The sequence below is a fragment of the Rissa tridactyla genome, chromosome 9 (assembly GCF_028500815.1).
Source record: "Rissa tridactyla isolate bRisTri1 chromosome 9, bRisTri1.patW.cur.20221130, whole genome shotgun sequence".
Classification (NCBI taxonomy): Eukaryota; Metazoa; Chordata; class Aves; order Charadriiformes; family Laridae; genus Rissa; species Rissa tridactyla.
The window spans coordinates 536,827-552,423 of record NC_071474.1 but is presented as its reverse complement, the minus strand read 5'-3'; the positions used below and the strand labels follow the sequence as shown (position 1 = coordinate 552,423).

The window sequence follows — 15,597 nt, the reverse complement described above, 5'->3', positions numbered from 1 at the left end:
GCTCACCCACCTCTTTTGGGTTTCAGGCACTCGAAGCTACGATTTTGCACGAGTACAGCCACTTCAAGAAGGTGAGGCTGGATGCCGGGCACAGGCTGTGTTCCCTCAGGGTCATTGTCCATATAAATGTCCATCAATGTCCATAAATTATCCTAGCTACCACCAGGAGAAGAATCGCTGTGAATACCTGCGCCAGAAGCTGTCTCACATCAAAAGCCTGATCCTGCACTTTGAAGGAAGAGGGAGCTCCTAGGCAAATTGCCGCTGCAATTCCTTTTTCCTTGCTTATCAGTACCTGTTCCTGAAGTGGTGAAGGAAGCAGCTCCCCGAAGGTGCGTTAGATTAAGGCTGAGGTTCAGGAGTGCACCGCAGCCCAGGACACTGCCGGGCCGCTCCTGCTGCCATTTCACCGGGCCTGCTGGTCTCCTGCTCCGGCAGGAGCTCTGGCTGCGGAGGCAGCGCCAGGCTCTTGGAGACCCTTTGCTGAGGCCAGAGACAACCCTTGGGGATGTTACTTGAACCCTCTCACGGAGCTGGGCCAGCTTTCCCCGGCCCATGCCAATCACGTTTGCTGAGTTAACCTAAGAAGCCTTCCTCTGATGTCTGCTTCTTCTCAGCTGAAGCCTCATTAGCTTTAGCTTAATTGCAGCACCACAGCAAGGGATACCTGGGCAGCCGGGAGCACTCCCCAGCCCAACGCCCTTTCTCACATCCTTTGTCCTTCTTGACAGAAAGCTTCCCCAAACCGCTGCTTCCTTCACCCCGGCTAGTCCAGCTCCGGCAGCGACGCTTACCAAGACAGGGCTTTGGGCCAGAGCCACCAAGGAACTTAACTCCTGCTTAGCGCCCAGCTGCCACCAGGCCTGGTCACAGACCAGGGAGCAAAGCCAGGATCAGCAAAGCTTCCCCTGGCTCTCCCGTGCCCATCAGGGGAGCACAGCTCCGGTTTGGTTTTACAGAAGGTAGTCGTCAGCAGTCTGAAGTGGAGCCTGCTGTAGCCCCCTGCTCCTTGCACTACCGCCTGAAGCCTGCGGCCAGCTGAAGGGTCCTGCCAGCTCGAGGTGCAAGGACCACTCAATGTCACATGTATCTGCCCCCCCAAACACGCACTCCTGTCTGTTCTGGGGGACAGAGCACCCGACAGCCAGCAGCAGGGTACAGAGGGTAGATGTCGTTAAGATACCCACATAGTTGGGGAAGGAATTCTTGTTTCAGAACTGATACTGCATAGCTGTTGTAGACAGAGAGCTGTGTGCTAAGCATTGCATGTTCTACTGTACCTGGAGAATTCCAGCAGCAATAAATAACTGGTACGCAGCCTTTGGAGTTGTGGGGGAGGAATCTACGGAGAAAGCAAGCCCCGGCTCTTACCATGGTAACTGCCACAACACAGCAGAGCCTTGAGCCTGCTGATCCTCGCTTCAGCTCACGGGCAGCCCGAGACGCTCGGAGACAGGGCAACAGCCCATCTCTGTTCACCCACTGCCTCACTCCCCACCCTCCCCATCAGCACGGGGCTGCCCGCACCCCAGGGTGATCAGCGACAGCCCACACCACCCACCCACAGCATAAGATCCTACTCCTCCCCCTCCTGAAGCAAAAGCCACAGCTACCAGCCGGCTTTCTGCCAAGAGAAGCGATGATCTTAAGTTAACTGGTCTTAACTGTCCCAACCACGCACAAGCTCCGGAGAAACCTCCTGGCTACGACAAACACCCTCAGCGCTGGCCCTCCCGGAGTTAGCAGCACTCCTCCCCTGCACTCGACTACTTCTGCACCAGCTTCAGAGCTGATTTATTGCTGCTGCTTGTGCACTGTACGCCTGCACTTGTCCAGATCCAACAGTCACATTAAGTACTACACACTCCTAAACTCGCTGAGGCAGCACGCAGACAGCAAAAGCATTTGTGACCAGAGTCCCATAGCCCAAAGCCCGCATCAATGTAGCGCCCGAAGCAGAGCACATTGGGACAGTTGCTGCTACTCCCTTCTGGAAGGACTCGCATTAGCTGAAGAAGATCGAGAACAGGCTAAAGGCTGAGCTTAGTGTCTCAAAACAGACTTCTAAAGGCTCGCTGGAAGAAGCCAGACTCACGGTAAGAAGCTGCTGGCTACAAAGAGCAGGATCCCGGTGTTAGGTTTGACAGGTCTCCACAGGACAGCGACACTTGGTCTTAAGGGGGTCATTTTATTGTTTCACTTCTCCAAATGTACAAAAAAAATTAGAAAATAACCCTACCCCCCACCCCCTCCCAAACCACAAAACAAACCAGTCTGGGGAGCCCCACAACAGTGCAGCTAAGAGACGGCAGGAAATTAAACAGAACTAGATACAGCAGCTGGGTCCCCTCAGCCCACGCGGTCACTGGCTCTCCACAACCCAGAACTGGCCCCAGTCTGCCCAGTGCTTCCCCGATTCACACAGAGCTCATCCTGACAAGATGGCGAATGGGTACTTTACAAATCCTCCTTCACCTTCTTCTTGGATTTCTTGGTTTTATCTTCCTCCTGCAGCACGGGAGTGTTGGTTGCCTCCCGCTTCAAGTAGCTAATGAAGTCACTCACTTCTCTGCCACCCTGTGGAAAGCACGAGACAATAAGGCGGCGCCTGGGCTCCCCGGGGGCACCCCCTTCGCTGGGGGGGCTCAGGTGCCAGGCAGAGACCGCACGCAGAGCTCTCCCTGGTGGGTCTGCAGCAGGCGCAGAACATGCCCTGCAGGCACCAGTGGGCGCGTCCCCAGGGTAACTAATGGGACAGAGGCCACCACAACTCCAGAGGGGCTCGGCTCGATTTGGACACCTGGATGCTACTTCACTTCTTTACAAATAAGCAAGAGCAGCAAAAGACTCACCTCGTACTTCTTTGGACTCTGCTTCTTGCCAGCTGGAGCAAAATAGATGGTGGGGAAGCTGGGGAAGAGAGAAGAGACATTGGAGCTCCTAACGTGCTCGGTTTTCTTTCAGACCAGCAGGCCAGCCCTCCCCAAAGGGACTCGCCCCTGCCTTCCTCTGGTTTAACGTGGTAACAGCCTCTGCAGCTCAAAAGCCAGCAGGTGTGGCTTCCAAAGCCTGGCCATGTCCAGAGTTGTCTGAGCTCCACTACGTCCACGTTTGCTGGCTAAACTGTTTTCACAAAAGCGAGCCAGCAGTCTTTTTACACTGCCAAGAACAGAATCCCAACAGATTCTAAAGCAGAGGACGGGGATCAGCGAGACAGGCCTCCAGGCACAGCCAGGACACCAGAATCCCAGAGAAGTAAGGCAGACGACTGTCCTTTGTTTTCACTCTTGATTTCTTCACACTAAGTAAATGCCTCGCAATCGCATGCCAATTGCCCCCACCCATCCTCCCCATGAGACTCGTTCAGCTCTTCTTCTGTGGCTGCTGGTCAGAGACAGAAGCCTGAACTCGTCCACTGACAGTGGTGTGACAACAGTAAGACCTACCCTCTGACTTCATATGGAGAAGGCACATCATTGGCTGTAGCATCCATTTTGGCAATGACAATATTGGGGTCTTTACTGAGCTGTTGGTAGAAAGAGCTCATTAGTAACCAATCCACAGTAGTTAACACCAGGAATTCACCGATCAACATCAACTAAGACAGTGATGTCTAAAGGACAGTGCACACAGTATGCTAAAAGATGAACAAATTTCTTCTGAGCAGTTTCCTTCTGCCTCAAGAGGGGCACGGGGAACAAAGCCCGTCCTCACCCAGCTGTATGCAGCCACACCTCCCAGTGGAATCGGTCTGGTGTAAGTTCTGGAGAATGCTCACCCCAGAGCAACTGCTTGTCTGCTACCCTGGGAAGTGAGCTGTGAGGATACGCAGTGCTCGGGAAGGAGGGGTGCCTGATGGCAAAACAGCAGAAGGCTGGTCAGATCTGGGAGAACAAATTAATTTACTCCACTCATGAAAGTGTGCAGGGCAGTGTCATCCTTCAGCAGATGGGAAACTGTAACCACGCAGAGGGAAGAGACCCAAAAAAGAATTTTGCCAGTTGAGACCAGTCACTGCATCAGGGAATACTTCACAGCAAAGGGAGCAGGCTAAACCTACCAGCGTGGTTGCTACCACGCTCCAGATCCTGCCAAGGTACTTCTGCATTCACAGGAGAGGCCAAAACTCATAGTCCTCAGGAAGGCACAATTATACCCCGTTATCATAAAGGCTAGACAGAACCTGCAGGATTGTTTATTGCTGCCAAATTCTGTTTTGCCTTTGCAACAGAGTCCCAGACCTACCTTCTCCCCCAATTCTTTGTATTTGGGCTCCAGATTCTTGCAATGTCCACACCAGGGTGCATAGAACTCTATCAGGACATCTTTGTCTTCTGCGTTGACAATTTCATCAAAGTTCTCAGCAACCACCACCTGGTAATGTTTGATCACACAAGTTAGTTCTTTCTAAGTCAAGAGTAGGCTGTAACACGACACGCTCTATATGCTCTGCCCAAGCAAGCCAGCCCTCCCACGGTACGAGTCACGCTGCACCTACACACCAAGCAGCAAAATGACCAAACACACAATCTTCACCAAGCTGTAACATCCTCAACTCGCAGGTAAAAACCTGTCCTAAGGTACCAGCGCTACCTGCAGGTGAGGTTTGCACCTGGTATCCTCGCAGGAGGAGGACGACAAAATAATTTCTTTTTAATCCCAGCAAGTTCCAGGCTGAGCAATCAGTTTAGCAAGACTGGCTGAGGCGATGCCCATGCACACATCAATACGGGAGTGGAGGTCACTGCTTGTAAGGCCCTCACCATAAAGCCAGGCCGTGGAATGCTTTCAGTCAGGGCAGAATTTACCGTGAGGAATGAAAAGTTGTACCACTCCCGCAGTGATGAGATGAAGATGTAACTCTTCAGAAATAGCGCAGTCACAGCCAGCTTGAAAACCACGCCACAAGGAGCACAAGGCCAGTAGAGCAGGCCTTCACGTAATCCCTGTACATCTGGATGATCCTATACCTGAAGAGCACATCGCTAGCACGCTCAAGCAGCAGTTACTAAACTGAGAGAACAAAACAGAATCAAAACTGCAAGCTGCATTTCTCCCTCGGCTCAGAAAACTGCAATACAACAAGGCACTGAATTCTTCTTCCATCTATCACAGTAGAGGCTTCTCAAGATGCCACAACGTGGCACTCGCAGCGTGGGATACTGGCGTATGACTAGAAGCTGCCGCTGAACGGTGTCTCTTTATCCACGGGTAGGAGCTGTTGCTGCGCTTGATACAGCACTCACCTTCACAGGGCCATCATTGCTTTCAGGGACAGGCTCCGATTTCAGATACTTTTTCAAGTTTCCATCAAAGTAATCTTGCAGGAATCTCTCCAGAGCCTTTCCATCACGGCTGAAAGTGAAGTGACATTTTACAGCCATCACCACACACACAGGATGAGAGGGGAAAACTTTCAAGGCTGATTTAAGCTCCTTCCACCCACAGAACATATGCCACCTGCACCTCCAAGAGCACCAGTCTGGGGCTGGCTTAGAAGAGCCCAGAACAAGTGCAAAGACGCCCCTAAGAGTTTTGACAGGAGGCTGGACACACATCCCGTTCTAAGTTTTAGGTCTTTTGGCACCCTTAAGTTTCAAGAAGAAAGGTACAACTGTTTCCTCTGCCCTTTAATGCACCTTAGTTCCTAAATAGACACTTAAATATCTTGAATTAAATTATCTAGCCAAAGCTAGATATAACAGGAGGGGCTGCAAACTCTCTACAGGGCAGGAAAACACATGAGTAGGAACCATTTTGACCCAGCAATCATTTCTTCCAGCTGGAACATCCAGCTTTTCTGTTTCCTCTGAGCTAACAAAGTATGATCTGGTCAGAGACCTCCAGACCAAAGTCCATCAAGTGAGAGGCAACACTGCTAAGTTCCAAAACTTACGAGAATTCTTCCTGCATGACGTATTTATCTCCTTTAGCGGTTCGGATGGCAACAACTGGAGCCTCACCCACGCTGCTGTCTAGACCAAACTCTGAAAGCTCATGGCCAAAAGTTTTCCGACTAGCAACAGCAAAAGACAGTTTGTGGCCAGCATCTAAGAACTTCTTTGCAATCATCATAACTCTAAGGGGAGAAAAAAAAAAAACAAAAACACAAAACAAAACACAGAAAGCATTATTCATTGGAACATTTTCTTCCACGTGATGCAACACCCTTCGTGTTGAAGTGCACGTTGGACAAGGAATTCAATGGCATGATGTGTTCTGCACAGGCAAGTCCTATAGAGATGGTGTTAAGAAGCAGAGGAATCAGCTTGTGTCTATTGTGACTGAGGCCTGTGCAAGTGTCGTGTGCTTTCATCCTCCACCCCAGTCAACATGACCACCAGGGTCTCAGGCACTGGGGAATATAAAGGATAGAATCCCACACAACACCAATTAGGAAGTTTGTGTTTAAGGTCTAAGGAGTATGGATACAAAAGCAAAGGGGTTTCAAAGCACACACATATCACATGCTGTGGGCTCTGCAGGCAGCAGCCACCCCAATAGTTCCGATTAGAAACTCAGCTGGAAGCTTTCTGGGAGACAAGAATTCAGGTATGAATAATAGGAGAAACTTTGTCAACTGCGCTATTGAGTAGCACCGACGCCGGGAACAAGTGAGAGAGGACGATTAACCCCCTGCCACTGCCTACCTGTTGCGCCAGTAGTTGGAGCCCTTCGCATTCTTCTCATAGTCCACATCATAATATGCCACCAACAAGTCCTTCCCCTGGATCAAGTCTTTGTTGTCTTCAGTCATGTGTGGACAGATGCCGAAGCTATCAACGAGACAGATGTTCGCAGCTTCAGTCTCACTGCCCAGAACCCATCGCCCCCCAGGAATAGGCTTGATGCAGCACACTCTTGTTTCTCATCCAAGAGTGTTAACTGCCAGTCATCAGTAAGACCTCAGTAGGAAACACCTGCCCATTCATGTACCACACTATTCCAAGTCCAACCTTCATCTCTAGCCACAATGTCAGCAGCTGTATCTGACCTAAATAAGGCCAAAGCTGGCATACTTCTCAGGAAGCTCACAGTTTTTAAACAGAAGCATGGTTATTAGAATAGGGACAGTAAATGCCAACAGCAACGCCAGACTTCCCAGAAAGAAGGTGGTCAGAGAGAACATGGGCAAGACAGCTCTTCTGGACGCTAAATAGGAAGTGGCAGCAACGCCAGTTAGAGAAAACAAGTTCTGACAGGGCTGAATCCAACTGGGGCCAGTCTATCTATCACATTCTCTGGTGAGGAATGACTCACATGTTCTCCTGGATGAATTTCTTGATTTTTCCACTGGTGATTTTGTCTTCTGTGTACTTGATGGAGCTGTCCTCAAACTTGTTCATCAGGCGTGGAGGACGAAATAAGATTATACCCCTGAGGGAAAGCAGGTATCGAGAATTAGTTTAATGTATCCCTGGGTTTCTAAGGATGGCAGCTAGATGAGACAAGAACCCCATCTCCACTGACCACCCACATTCACTGTTCATAGCTTCAACAAGATTGTCTAGTTTCTTGGTGGCACTGCTGCATTAGATGTACCTGTCAGACACTTCTCCGTTATCCAGACAGGCCACAATGACAAACAAAAAGACCCCACCATAACAAGCAACAGGGAAGCAAAACACCTCTGTTGAGATACTTCCCACCTGGAGGCAGACACTAACTCCCCAGAGCCTGCAACCATTTTGTACCTTTCATCTCAATTCTGAAGAGATAAAAAAAAGATACGCCACTGGCAGTTGGGGAAGAAACAAGACCTTAAGCTATGTTCAGAGAGTGAATCCAGTTAACAAGTGGAACCCATGAATTTGTTCCAGATATATCATTAACAAGAAATCCTTGCGTTAAGCAACTTACTCTCCATCTTCCTCATACTTCTGCACCAACTGGTCCTCACTGGTGTGTGCAAAACGGTAGTTATCTCTTAGGTTGTTGGCTGCTTTCATGAATTCTGAATAAGCATCCCCAGATGCATCTCCAAAGAAGCCTGCAGCAGAAAGACAGATGGTGACCCCAAACCGACTCATCAGCAACGACTGTGTTCATTTATTTCATCATTTATCTCTACAGTGCGCTGAAAGATCACTTCTGAATCAAGTCCTCCAATGCACGTCCAGGCCTCCACCTTTGACAGCTTCTCTCCCATTTTTATTGGAACCTTTCTGCATTCCCTCCCTTCCACCCGCAGAAAGTTACTCAAGAGTCTGCCCAGCTTAGTTGCTCAGCCAAAAGGCAGCTGTCCTCTGAGCATTGAGATACCCCTTCATAACCACGTGCCACTACTAGTGATAGCAACTGCCAATGGTACTTCACAAAAATAAGTTTGGGAATGCTGATCAATACTCATACAGTTGCGCTTGTAAGGTGGCACCTGATCTGCACAAAGGAAAACTGGTATTGCTGCTTCTAAACTGGGATCAAATCATACGATGTTGACAGCCTAAGAGTGTCACGAGACAGCACTTGAATGTACTTTCTAGCAACCCAAAGCTACCTGTTGTCAGCCAGCCAAAAGAGCAACCAGCTTTAAAAAAGATACACTGTGGTGCCAGGAGATCTGAAAGACAGTCAAAGAATCACCGGAAAAAAAACAGATTGCAAGAAATCCCTAGAGGTGACTGAGTCTGATCTCCTGCTCAAAACAGGACCAGCTTCAAAGTCAGATCAGGTTGCTCAAAGCTTTGTCCAGCTGAGTTTTGAAAAATCTCCCACACCGAATGTTTCGAAATCCCTCTGGGCACATGTTCCAGTGCTTTATCTTTCTCATTACGAAAAACTCTTTTGCTCATGTCCAGCTAGAATTTCTCTTGCTACAGCTTGCGATACTGCTTCTCATCCTTTCACAGTATGTTCCCCAAGACACCTCCCAGAGCCAAGCATCTACTCACTTCAGTGCTGCACCGAATCTACTCACCCACTACAGATGCATCTTTATCACTGATGAATTTCTCAAAATCAGCCACAGAATTGAGAGCCACCGAAGCAGGTCCCGCCTGTTTCTTGAGATGACTGACAATCCCATCTTAAAAGAAATTAGTTACATGATTAAAGGGATCACTACAAAGTTCCACAAGACATTTTTCAAGTTTCCTAAAAAAAGTTGTTTCTGCAGAATCCCTACACCCCTCCCATACAGTAAGTTATTTGTATTAAAGGAACACTGTCACCAACTTCACATAGAAAGCTTCTAGCATCTTCTAGATAGCGCATATCAAGGGTAGTAGGATTTAAAGATAATGTGGAAACCTTCACCTTTAAAAGCGAGCTTTAAGGGATACTAAACATCCAGGGCTCTGCCAGCACAAAGAGTTCTGGAAAGGGCAAGGGGGAATTGTGTGTGTAGGCGGCAACCTTCTTTGTATCCCTGAACACACGTAACGTCCCTGACACAGGTCTATTAGATGTGGGTCTGCCTTCCAGCACCATTTCCAGACACTTGCCCATGAGCTCTTACCTGCTGTCCTAGGCCCATCATAGGTTCCTGCCTCTTCTCCATCTCGAAAAATCTTTAAGGTGGGATATCCACTGACTCCATACTTATTACAGGTGTTTGAGTTTGCTGTACAGTCAACCTAAAGGAAGAGGAATATTGCTACTCAGTGACCCAGCCACAAATGAAAGGCACAAATGAAAGCGGCTTTGCCATTGCCCACATTATCACATACAGAGGTTTAGAGGGTCTGAAAGCTCTTTGGCTTTTTACCCAAGGCTGGATTCCTTTCACAGAAAGCCTAAGGATCCACAAAGCATCTACAAGATCAAAAGCTGGAAAGTGAAGGATAGGGAAGGAGGTAACATAAGCGTAATGACAGGCCCAGAAAAGTATGTGAGGAAACACTGGAAAAATTAAATAGTTGCAAGTTTGGCCAGACTACATGCAGAAAAATACTAGAAAGATCCTTGTAATCAATGACAGGCTTAACAGGAATCAATTGTTCTTAGCACCTCACCAACTAACATTCCTACAACGCCTGAAAAAACAGGCTGACCTCAACTGACATGGTGTCAAGAGCCCACACCGCTTCCCAGAAAGGAAGAGGAAGACCCTGATTTGAGAAAACCATACAAGTTTCCTTGGCAGAAAACAAAGCTCCTGTACGGGAACCCTGACTGTACGAGTCAAGGGACAAGACCGTGAAGCACGGTACGGGCCAGTTCTCGGGGGGATCGCACACCTCCCAGGTGGCTTCTTCCTCCCGGCCCGGGTGAGCCCTGGTTACATGCTGGTGCACACCCACGTTATGCTCTGCACAGCGGCTGAGCAGCAGCAGCCCTTGGCTTCCAGATCCTTCCCTGGCGCCTAATGCTTCACGGAGGCGAAGCCCATCAGGCCCCGAGGGCCCCCCAGGCCCGATGCGCGCCCCGGCCGCCGGGCGAGTGCAAGGCCGCGGCACAGCTCGCGTTTGACCCAAGTCCACCCCCAGGCCGCCCCCGGGACACGCCGCCCCCGGGCCGGGCCGGGCCGGGCCGGTGCCGCAAACACTCACCTTCACCAGCGGCACGATCCCCTTCAGCCTGGTGGCCGCCGACTCATACTCCGGCGCCAGCCGCTTGCAGTGCCCGCACCTGGGAGAACGCGGGAAGTCAGGCCGGCCCGTAGCCCCCTGCCCGCCCCAGCCCCTGCCCCTTCCCCGCCGGGCCCTGCCCGCACCCGCCCGCCCGCCCCCGGCGGTCCCTCACCATGGCGCGAAGAACTCCACCAGCACCAGCCCCGGGCGCTCGGCCAGGCCGCTCTCGAAGTCGGCATCGCTGAGCTCCACCACGTCGGAGGCGCGGGCGGCGATGGCGAGGAGCGGGAGCAGCAGCAGAGCGGCGGGCGGCCGGGGCGCGGACATGGCGGGGCTCCCTCCTCGGCGGCGGCGGCGGCTGAACAGGGCCGGGGGCTGCAGAGCCGGAAGTCCCGCCCCCCCAGCCGGACCTGCCGTGTGGCAGTTCTCCGTTGGGCGCCACGCCGCGCGTCACGCCGGCCCCGACCAATGGGCTACAGACACAGGGGGCGGGGCCAGCTGCGGCGGCCACGCCCCTCCCTCCCCCGGCCGCCGGGTCTCGGCGCCCCTCGGAGCTGGGGGGGCGGCACCGGGACCCGTCCCGGACAGCGCAGCTCCGGGCTCCCTCCGTCCCTCCCTACCGCCGCCTGGCCCGGCGGGACCGTGCCGTTTGCCGGGAAGCTCCGAACCCGCCTCGCCACGTGCCTTCTCGGAAAGCCCGGGAGGAATCCCCGTTCCCGAACACCCCCGGGAGCGGGGAAAGGCTCCGGAGACGGCACTTCAAACTGCAGGGCCGACTAAACCTGATCCCGCCTGTTACAGAAACAAAATCATCGCCCGGGGGGGTTGTGCCGTACAGAAATTGCCACCAAAGGATCCAAAGCCAGGGCAGGGCAGCAAAGGCTTGGGAAGGGGAAGAAAAGGAGAATCAAGGAGGAAATATTTGATGATCTCGTGGTGGTGTGAGAAACGCAGACGGTGATCTAGACGCAAAGGCCAGGAAGCGAGGGGACAGTGGTGCCAAGTGCTGGGATGCACAGCGGTGACCCCGCGGGGATGCACAGCGGTGACCCCAGAGCTGGCGGGCACCGGCAGTGGGTGGGAAGGGACCCGCATCGCCACCCAGCCCGTGACAGACACGGAGCTGGAAGAGCAGCTCCTGCAGGTGACGAACCAGCCCAGGCTGGGGAGGGAAGACAGCTCCGTCACCACTGCTCCTGCTGCCTTCTTCCCCCTCGCCAGAGCGCCCTTCCGCTCCCACGCCCGGACCCCCGGGACACCTCCTGTTGGAGATGCCTGCTGGGCCCTGCCACCACGCTTCCAGCGGGGCTGCAGAGCAGGAGCCGGGGGAGCTGAGCCTGCAGGGAAGGAGCAGCTGCCCCGTGGCGGCCCATCGGATCCGCACGAGCCAGGGCTCACAGCACCACTGGCGCCACTGCACAGAGCCTGTGCACGCCATTCTGTCTGTTAGTGGTGCGAGAATGGCCTGTTACTGCCAGAGGAATGGGTTTAAAACTGCGTGCTGGTAATAGCTAAAAAATCTGCGTTTGACCATATTCCTTTAGCCTGTGGAAAGTTGAAGAAGATGCTTCAAGGTATCTCTCAGGCCTCCGCTGTGGAGTAACAGCCGTTCAGTAATGCAAAAACGGATGGTAGAGTAAAATCTGCCTTCAGTATTTTCACATGAGTTCTCAATTTGAGTTTCCTTCCTTTCGTTTAGGAATAAAATTACTCATCCGCAGACAACTGGGTGGGGACCATCATCTCGTACCCACCCAGCTGTTCTCAGGACCGGATGCAAACACCTCTTAAGTGAAGAGCAGTAGTTGGGCAGCCAACAGAGGGAAGGAAGAACAGGTATTTAACAACCTGAGTGGGAAGTTCACGTCAGCGGGAACTGATTTTGTTCAGTAGGAACCACATCCAGGACATTCGATGCTCAGCAGGAGCGGCCGCGAGAGCTTTGAGGAGTGATGAGAACGGCAGGAGTCGGTGTTGTCCACGAAGCCAAGGGAAGGAAAGCAGAAAGATGCTCTGCCCGGTGGGGTTGCTTCGGAACCCCCTTGGCTCATCCTGCTGTTCGGAATGAGCCAAGGACTGTGTGTTCAGCGGGGGGAGAGTCCTGCGTTTCCTCTGAGGAGGGTTCAGCTGGAACACCGGGATCTCTCTGGAGCAGAGGTAAGGCACACCAGCGGTTCTACAGGGAAAACATATGCAATGCCACTTCTGCTGATTGCTTTTTCTGTGCGTTGGATACTCTTAGTCTTCAGAATGCAAATCCAGCTTCTCTTATAGTCAAACTCTTAAAGAGAACACTTGGCCCTTTGAACTAAAAATTAATATTATTTTGTGCACAAACTGTTTTTGGCTTACGACAAGACAATTTTCCTTTTCTTCTCTGAAAAGCTAACTTCTGCCACCAGGAGCATCTTGCACAAGAAGATAAGAGTTATGTTACCTGCAAGAAAGGTGTAAACGCATGATGAGAAGAAATATAACACCAGAGTTCCCTGGGGGGAGATGATGCTTTTACACTCTCTTTAACATAACTACTTGTTTTTATTTATACACGCAGTTGGAATTTGAAAGAGGAAGTTAAATAATTACCTGCTTTTGTTTTACTAGAAGATTGAGCAGCTTTTTAAAAAAACTGCCAGTAGATGGTGCCCCAGCTTAAATAATGCACAAATCTGCGGCATTTCCCCGTGCCCCCTCCTTCCCCGGCACCAGCAGGACACAGCACCATACCGGGGAGCAAACCTACCTCTTGCCGTTGGTATTTGTCAAAGCAGCAGCCAAAACTAGCTTTCCCCCAGGCGTAATAATTCACTCCCTTCTCTGGCGTTCCTTTTAAAGCGGAGGCAGCGGCGGCGGCTCCTCGGAGGCAGAACGGACGGGACGGTATCGCAGCTGCTGTGACCGGGAGCCGTGGGGACACGCTTCTGTCACCCCCCAGAACTGCTGGCAGCTCTCCTTGGGACCAGGCTGCTGCTTTCCGGGTCAGCCGCCAGCTGACGCAACTTTAGCTTAATTGCCCCAGCACGGGCAGGACGTCACTTATGGCCATTCTGGGCAGCAGCGGGGATCCTGGTGTGACCCAGCCTCCTGACACAGGCCAAAAACACGTCATTCCTCAAGGCCCAGAGGCACGCACCATCATTTTCTAGCTAAACCCTTTCATTCAGGCACACAAAACCTTCTCCGAACCCTGCGTGTGGTTTTGCTGTGTTTTTGTCTCAGGCGGTGGCAAGCATTTGCTTTAACATTACATTTGGTCACTTCTGGTACCTCAAAAAACGGGAGAGTCAGTTCTCACTGACGGATAAGAACTGTGTCATTTTAGCTCCTGTCAGAGGCAACTCTATTTTCAACGTGCTCCAGACAGAAGATGACAAAGCAGTGGCAAAACTACCCAGATACAGAGACCGTAGTTCATATCCTCCTGCCTGTGAAAGACAATTTTTCCTTTTCTTTGGTGAAGAGAGTTTAGCTTGTGATGTGTATTTTTTGTTCAAATGAACACAACCGCAACTGACCACCGCATTTACTGATCGGATTTTCTGATCCGTGCTAAATATTCACACTAGCAAGCACAAATGTGCCTGTCAAGTCCCAGGAGTAAAACCACGAGAGCGTCGCTGGTCAGGCTTACGGTTTCAGTTACACTAACACCTTTACAAGAAACAATATAAAGGTGTATTTTAAAAAAAGGAAACAACAAACCACCAAACTCTCGCCCGCAGACACCCTCCGTTTCCTCTTGTCCATTAGCTTTGGCAGTGATGGGTGACGCCGTGTGGCGGCAGCAGGCGGACGATGCCACCAGCATTTTAGCAGCGGTGTCCCGCAGAGGCGCCGTGCCACAGCACCAGTCAGCATTGGTGCATCAGTGCTGTGTTTATACATCACCGTCTTAAATGCGGGACACAGTCGCCCTTTTTCCTGCATTATTTTCAAGGAGTTCCCAGAAGCTGACGAACCATAACCTTTCTGAAATAAAGGCACGTTAGTGCTCTTAAAGAACACCTTGTTTCAGTGTGTAATCTATTGTTTGATAAAATACACCCTTGCAAAGTGTGGTGGGTTTTTTTTTGTCGTTGTTTTTTGTAAGTCTAACTGGCGAAGGGGGAGAAAGGAACAGTTCAGACTTACTGCTTTGGTTGAACCCAGCCATTATTGCCCAGGAATTGCTCTATAATTAGTTAAACACACATTTCCCAAACATTCTCATCTTTTATGTGCTTACATATGACAAAATCTTTCTAGCCTAAACTTTTGTACATATATACCTCAGGAGTCTTGATGATTCCAGCAGCTCTTTGAAACAACCTGCAAAATTTCATCTCAGTTGTGATTAAGTTGTGATTGTAAGCTGGCTCAGTTCACTCGTGTGAATCCATTTTTAACTGGAAATATGTTTTATAGTACCCTCTCACTCTTCTGCAAGCTGCCTAATAACTAGAGATGGAAATACTGATTGGAATGTATATTTTTATTCCTTAACCTTAAAGACACTGTCTCTATGACTTTCAGTTGCCGTGACACAGTCCGGAGATAAGGCGATTAATTGCTACTCATGGCAACAGCACAATTGTTTTAAATAGGTGGGTGAAATGACCTGGAAATACTGTTCCTTGCTGGCATTAAACAACACTAAAGTCATCTAAAACCCAGCAGAAATGGCTAATCACTGAAATTCTCTCTCATTCAGGTATAGGGAGTATTCCAACAGGAGGACTTAAGACACTACACATTTTTTAGCTAATTAATGACTGAGCAAGCTACAACTAAGAGGTTCAGGTAAAAACTGCTGACATTATCCCTGTTTGAAGTAAAATGCAAACCAGCTTCTCTGTTCTTCCTCTCCCCTCTCCGCCTGTCTTCAATAAAAAAGAGGTTCACGTACCTCAGTGCAGATTTATTGTCACTGCTTTACGTATTGGGCTCCACCACCACCGCTGCTGAACACGGAGGAAGCAAAAAAGACTTAATTCGAGTTTAGAACTGAAAATAACACGAAGACGGGGCATGCCGGTGTCATCTCTTAAAGAATGAACTACTACTCTGCTCCCGACCCTTGAATTTGCAATTTTGATGCTCTGCAGGG

The 15,597-nt window shown here is 50.7% G+C and overlaps 1 protein-coding gene across 1 annotated transcript; it reads right to left on the bottom strand.

Annotated features, from left to right (window-relative positions):
- Positions 1–2,201: 2,201 nt before the first annotated feature.
- On the bottom strand, positions 2,202–10,910 carry PDIA3 (protein disulfide isomerase family A member 3). The gene is made up of 13 exons (XM_054215021.1): positions 10,684–10,910; positions 10,491–10,569; positions 9,458–9,575; positions 8,918–9,025; positions 7,861–7,990; positions 7,261–7,377; positions 6,651–6,776; positions 5,897–6,079; positions 5,247–5,355; positions 4,246–4,374; positions 3,447–3,526; positions 2,853–2,910; positions 2,202–2,577 (listed from the first exon to the last, which is right to left on the bottom strand). The coding sequence occupies exons 1-13, from the start codon at positions 10,836–10,838 to the stop codon at positions 2,458–2,460; spliced, it is 1,512 nt and encodes a 503-aa protein (XP_054070996.1). The 5' UTR covers positions 10,839–10,910; the 3' UTR covers positions 2,202–2,457.
- Between the last annotated feature and the right edge of the window lie 4,687 nt (positions 10,911–15,597).

Excerpts from the sequence above, each read along its gene's own strand:
- PDIA3 (XM_054215021.1), bottom strand. The coding sequence starts at position 10,838 with ATGTCCGCGCCCCGGCCGCCCGCCGCTCTGCTGCTGCTCCCGCTCCTC. Across the intron at positions 6,777-7,260 it reads AAATTCATCCAGGAGAACAT|CTTCGGCATCTGTCCACACA; the intron begins GTGAGTCATTCC and ends TCTCGTTGATAG. Across the intron at positions 2,911-3,446 it reads TCTCCATATGAAGTCAGAGG|CTTCCCCACCATCTATTTTG; the intron begins GTAGGTCTTACT and ends TCTCTTCCCCAG.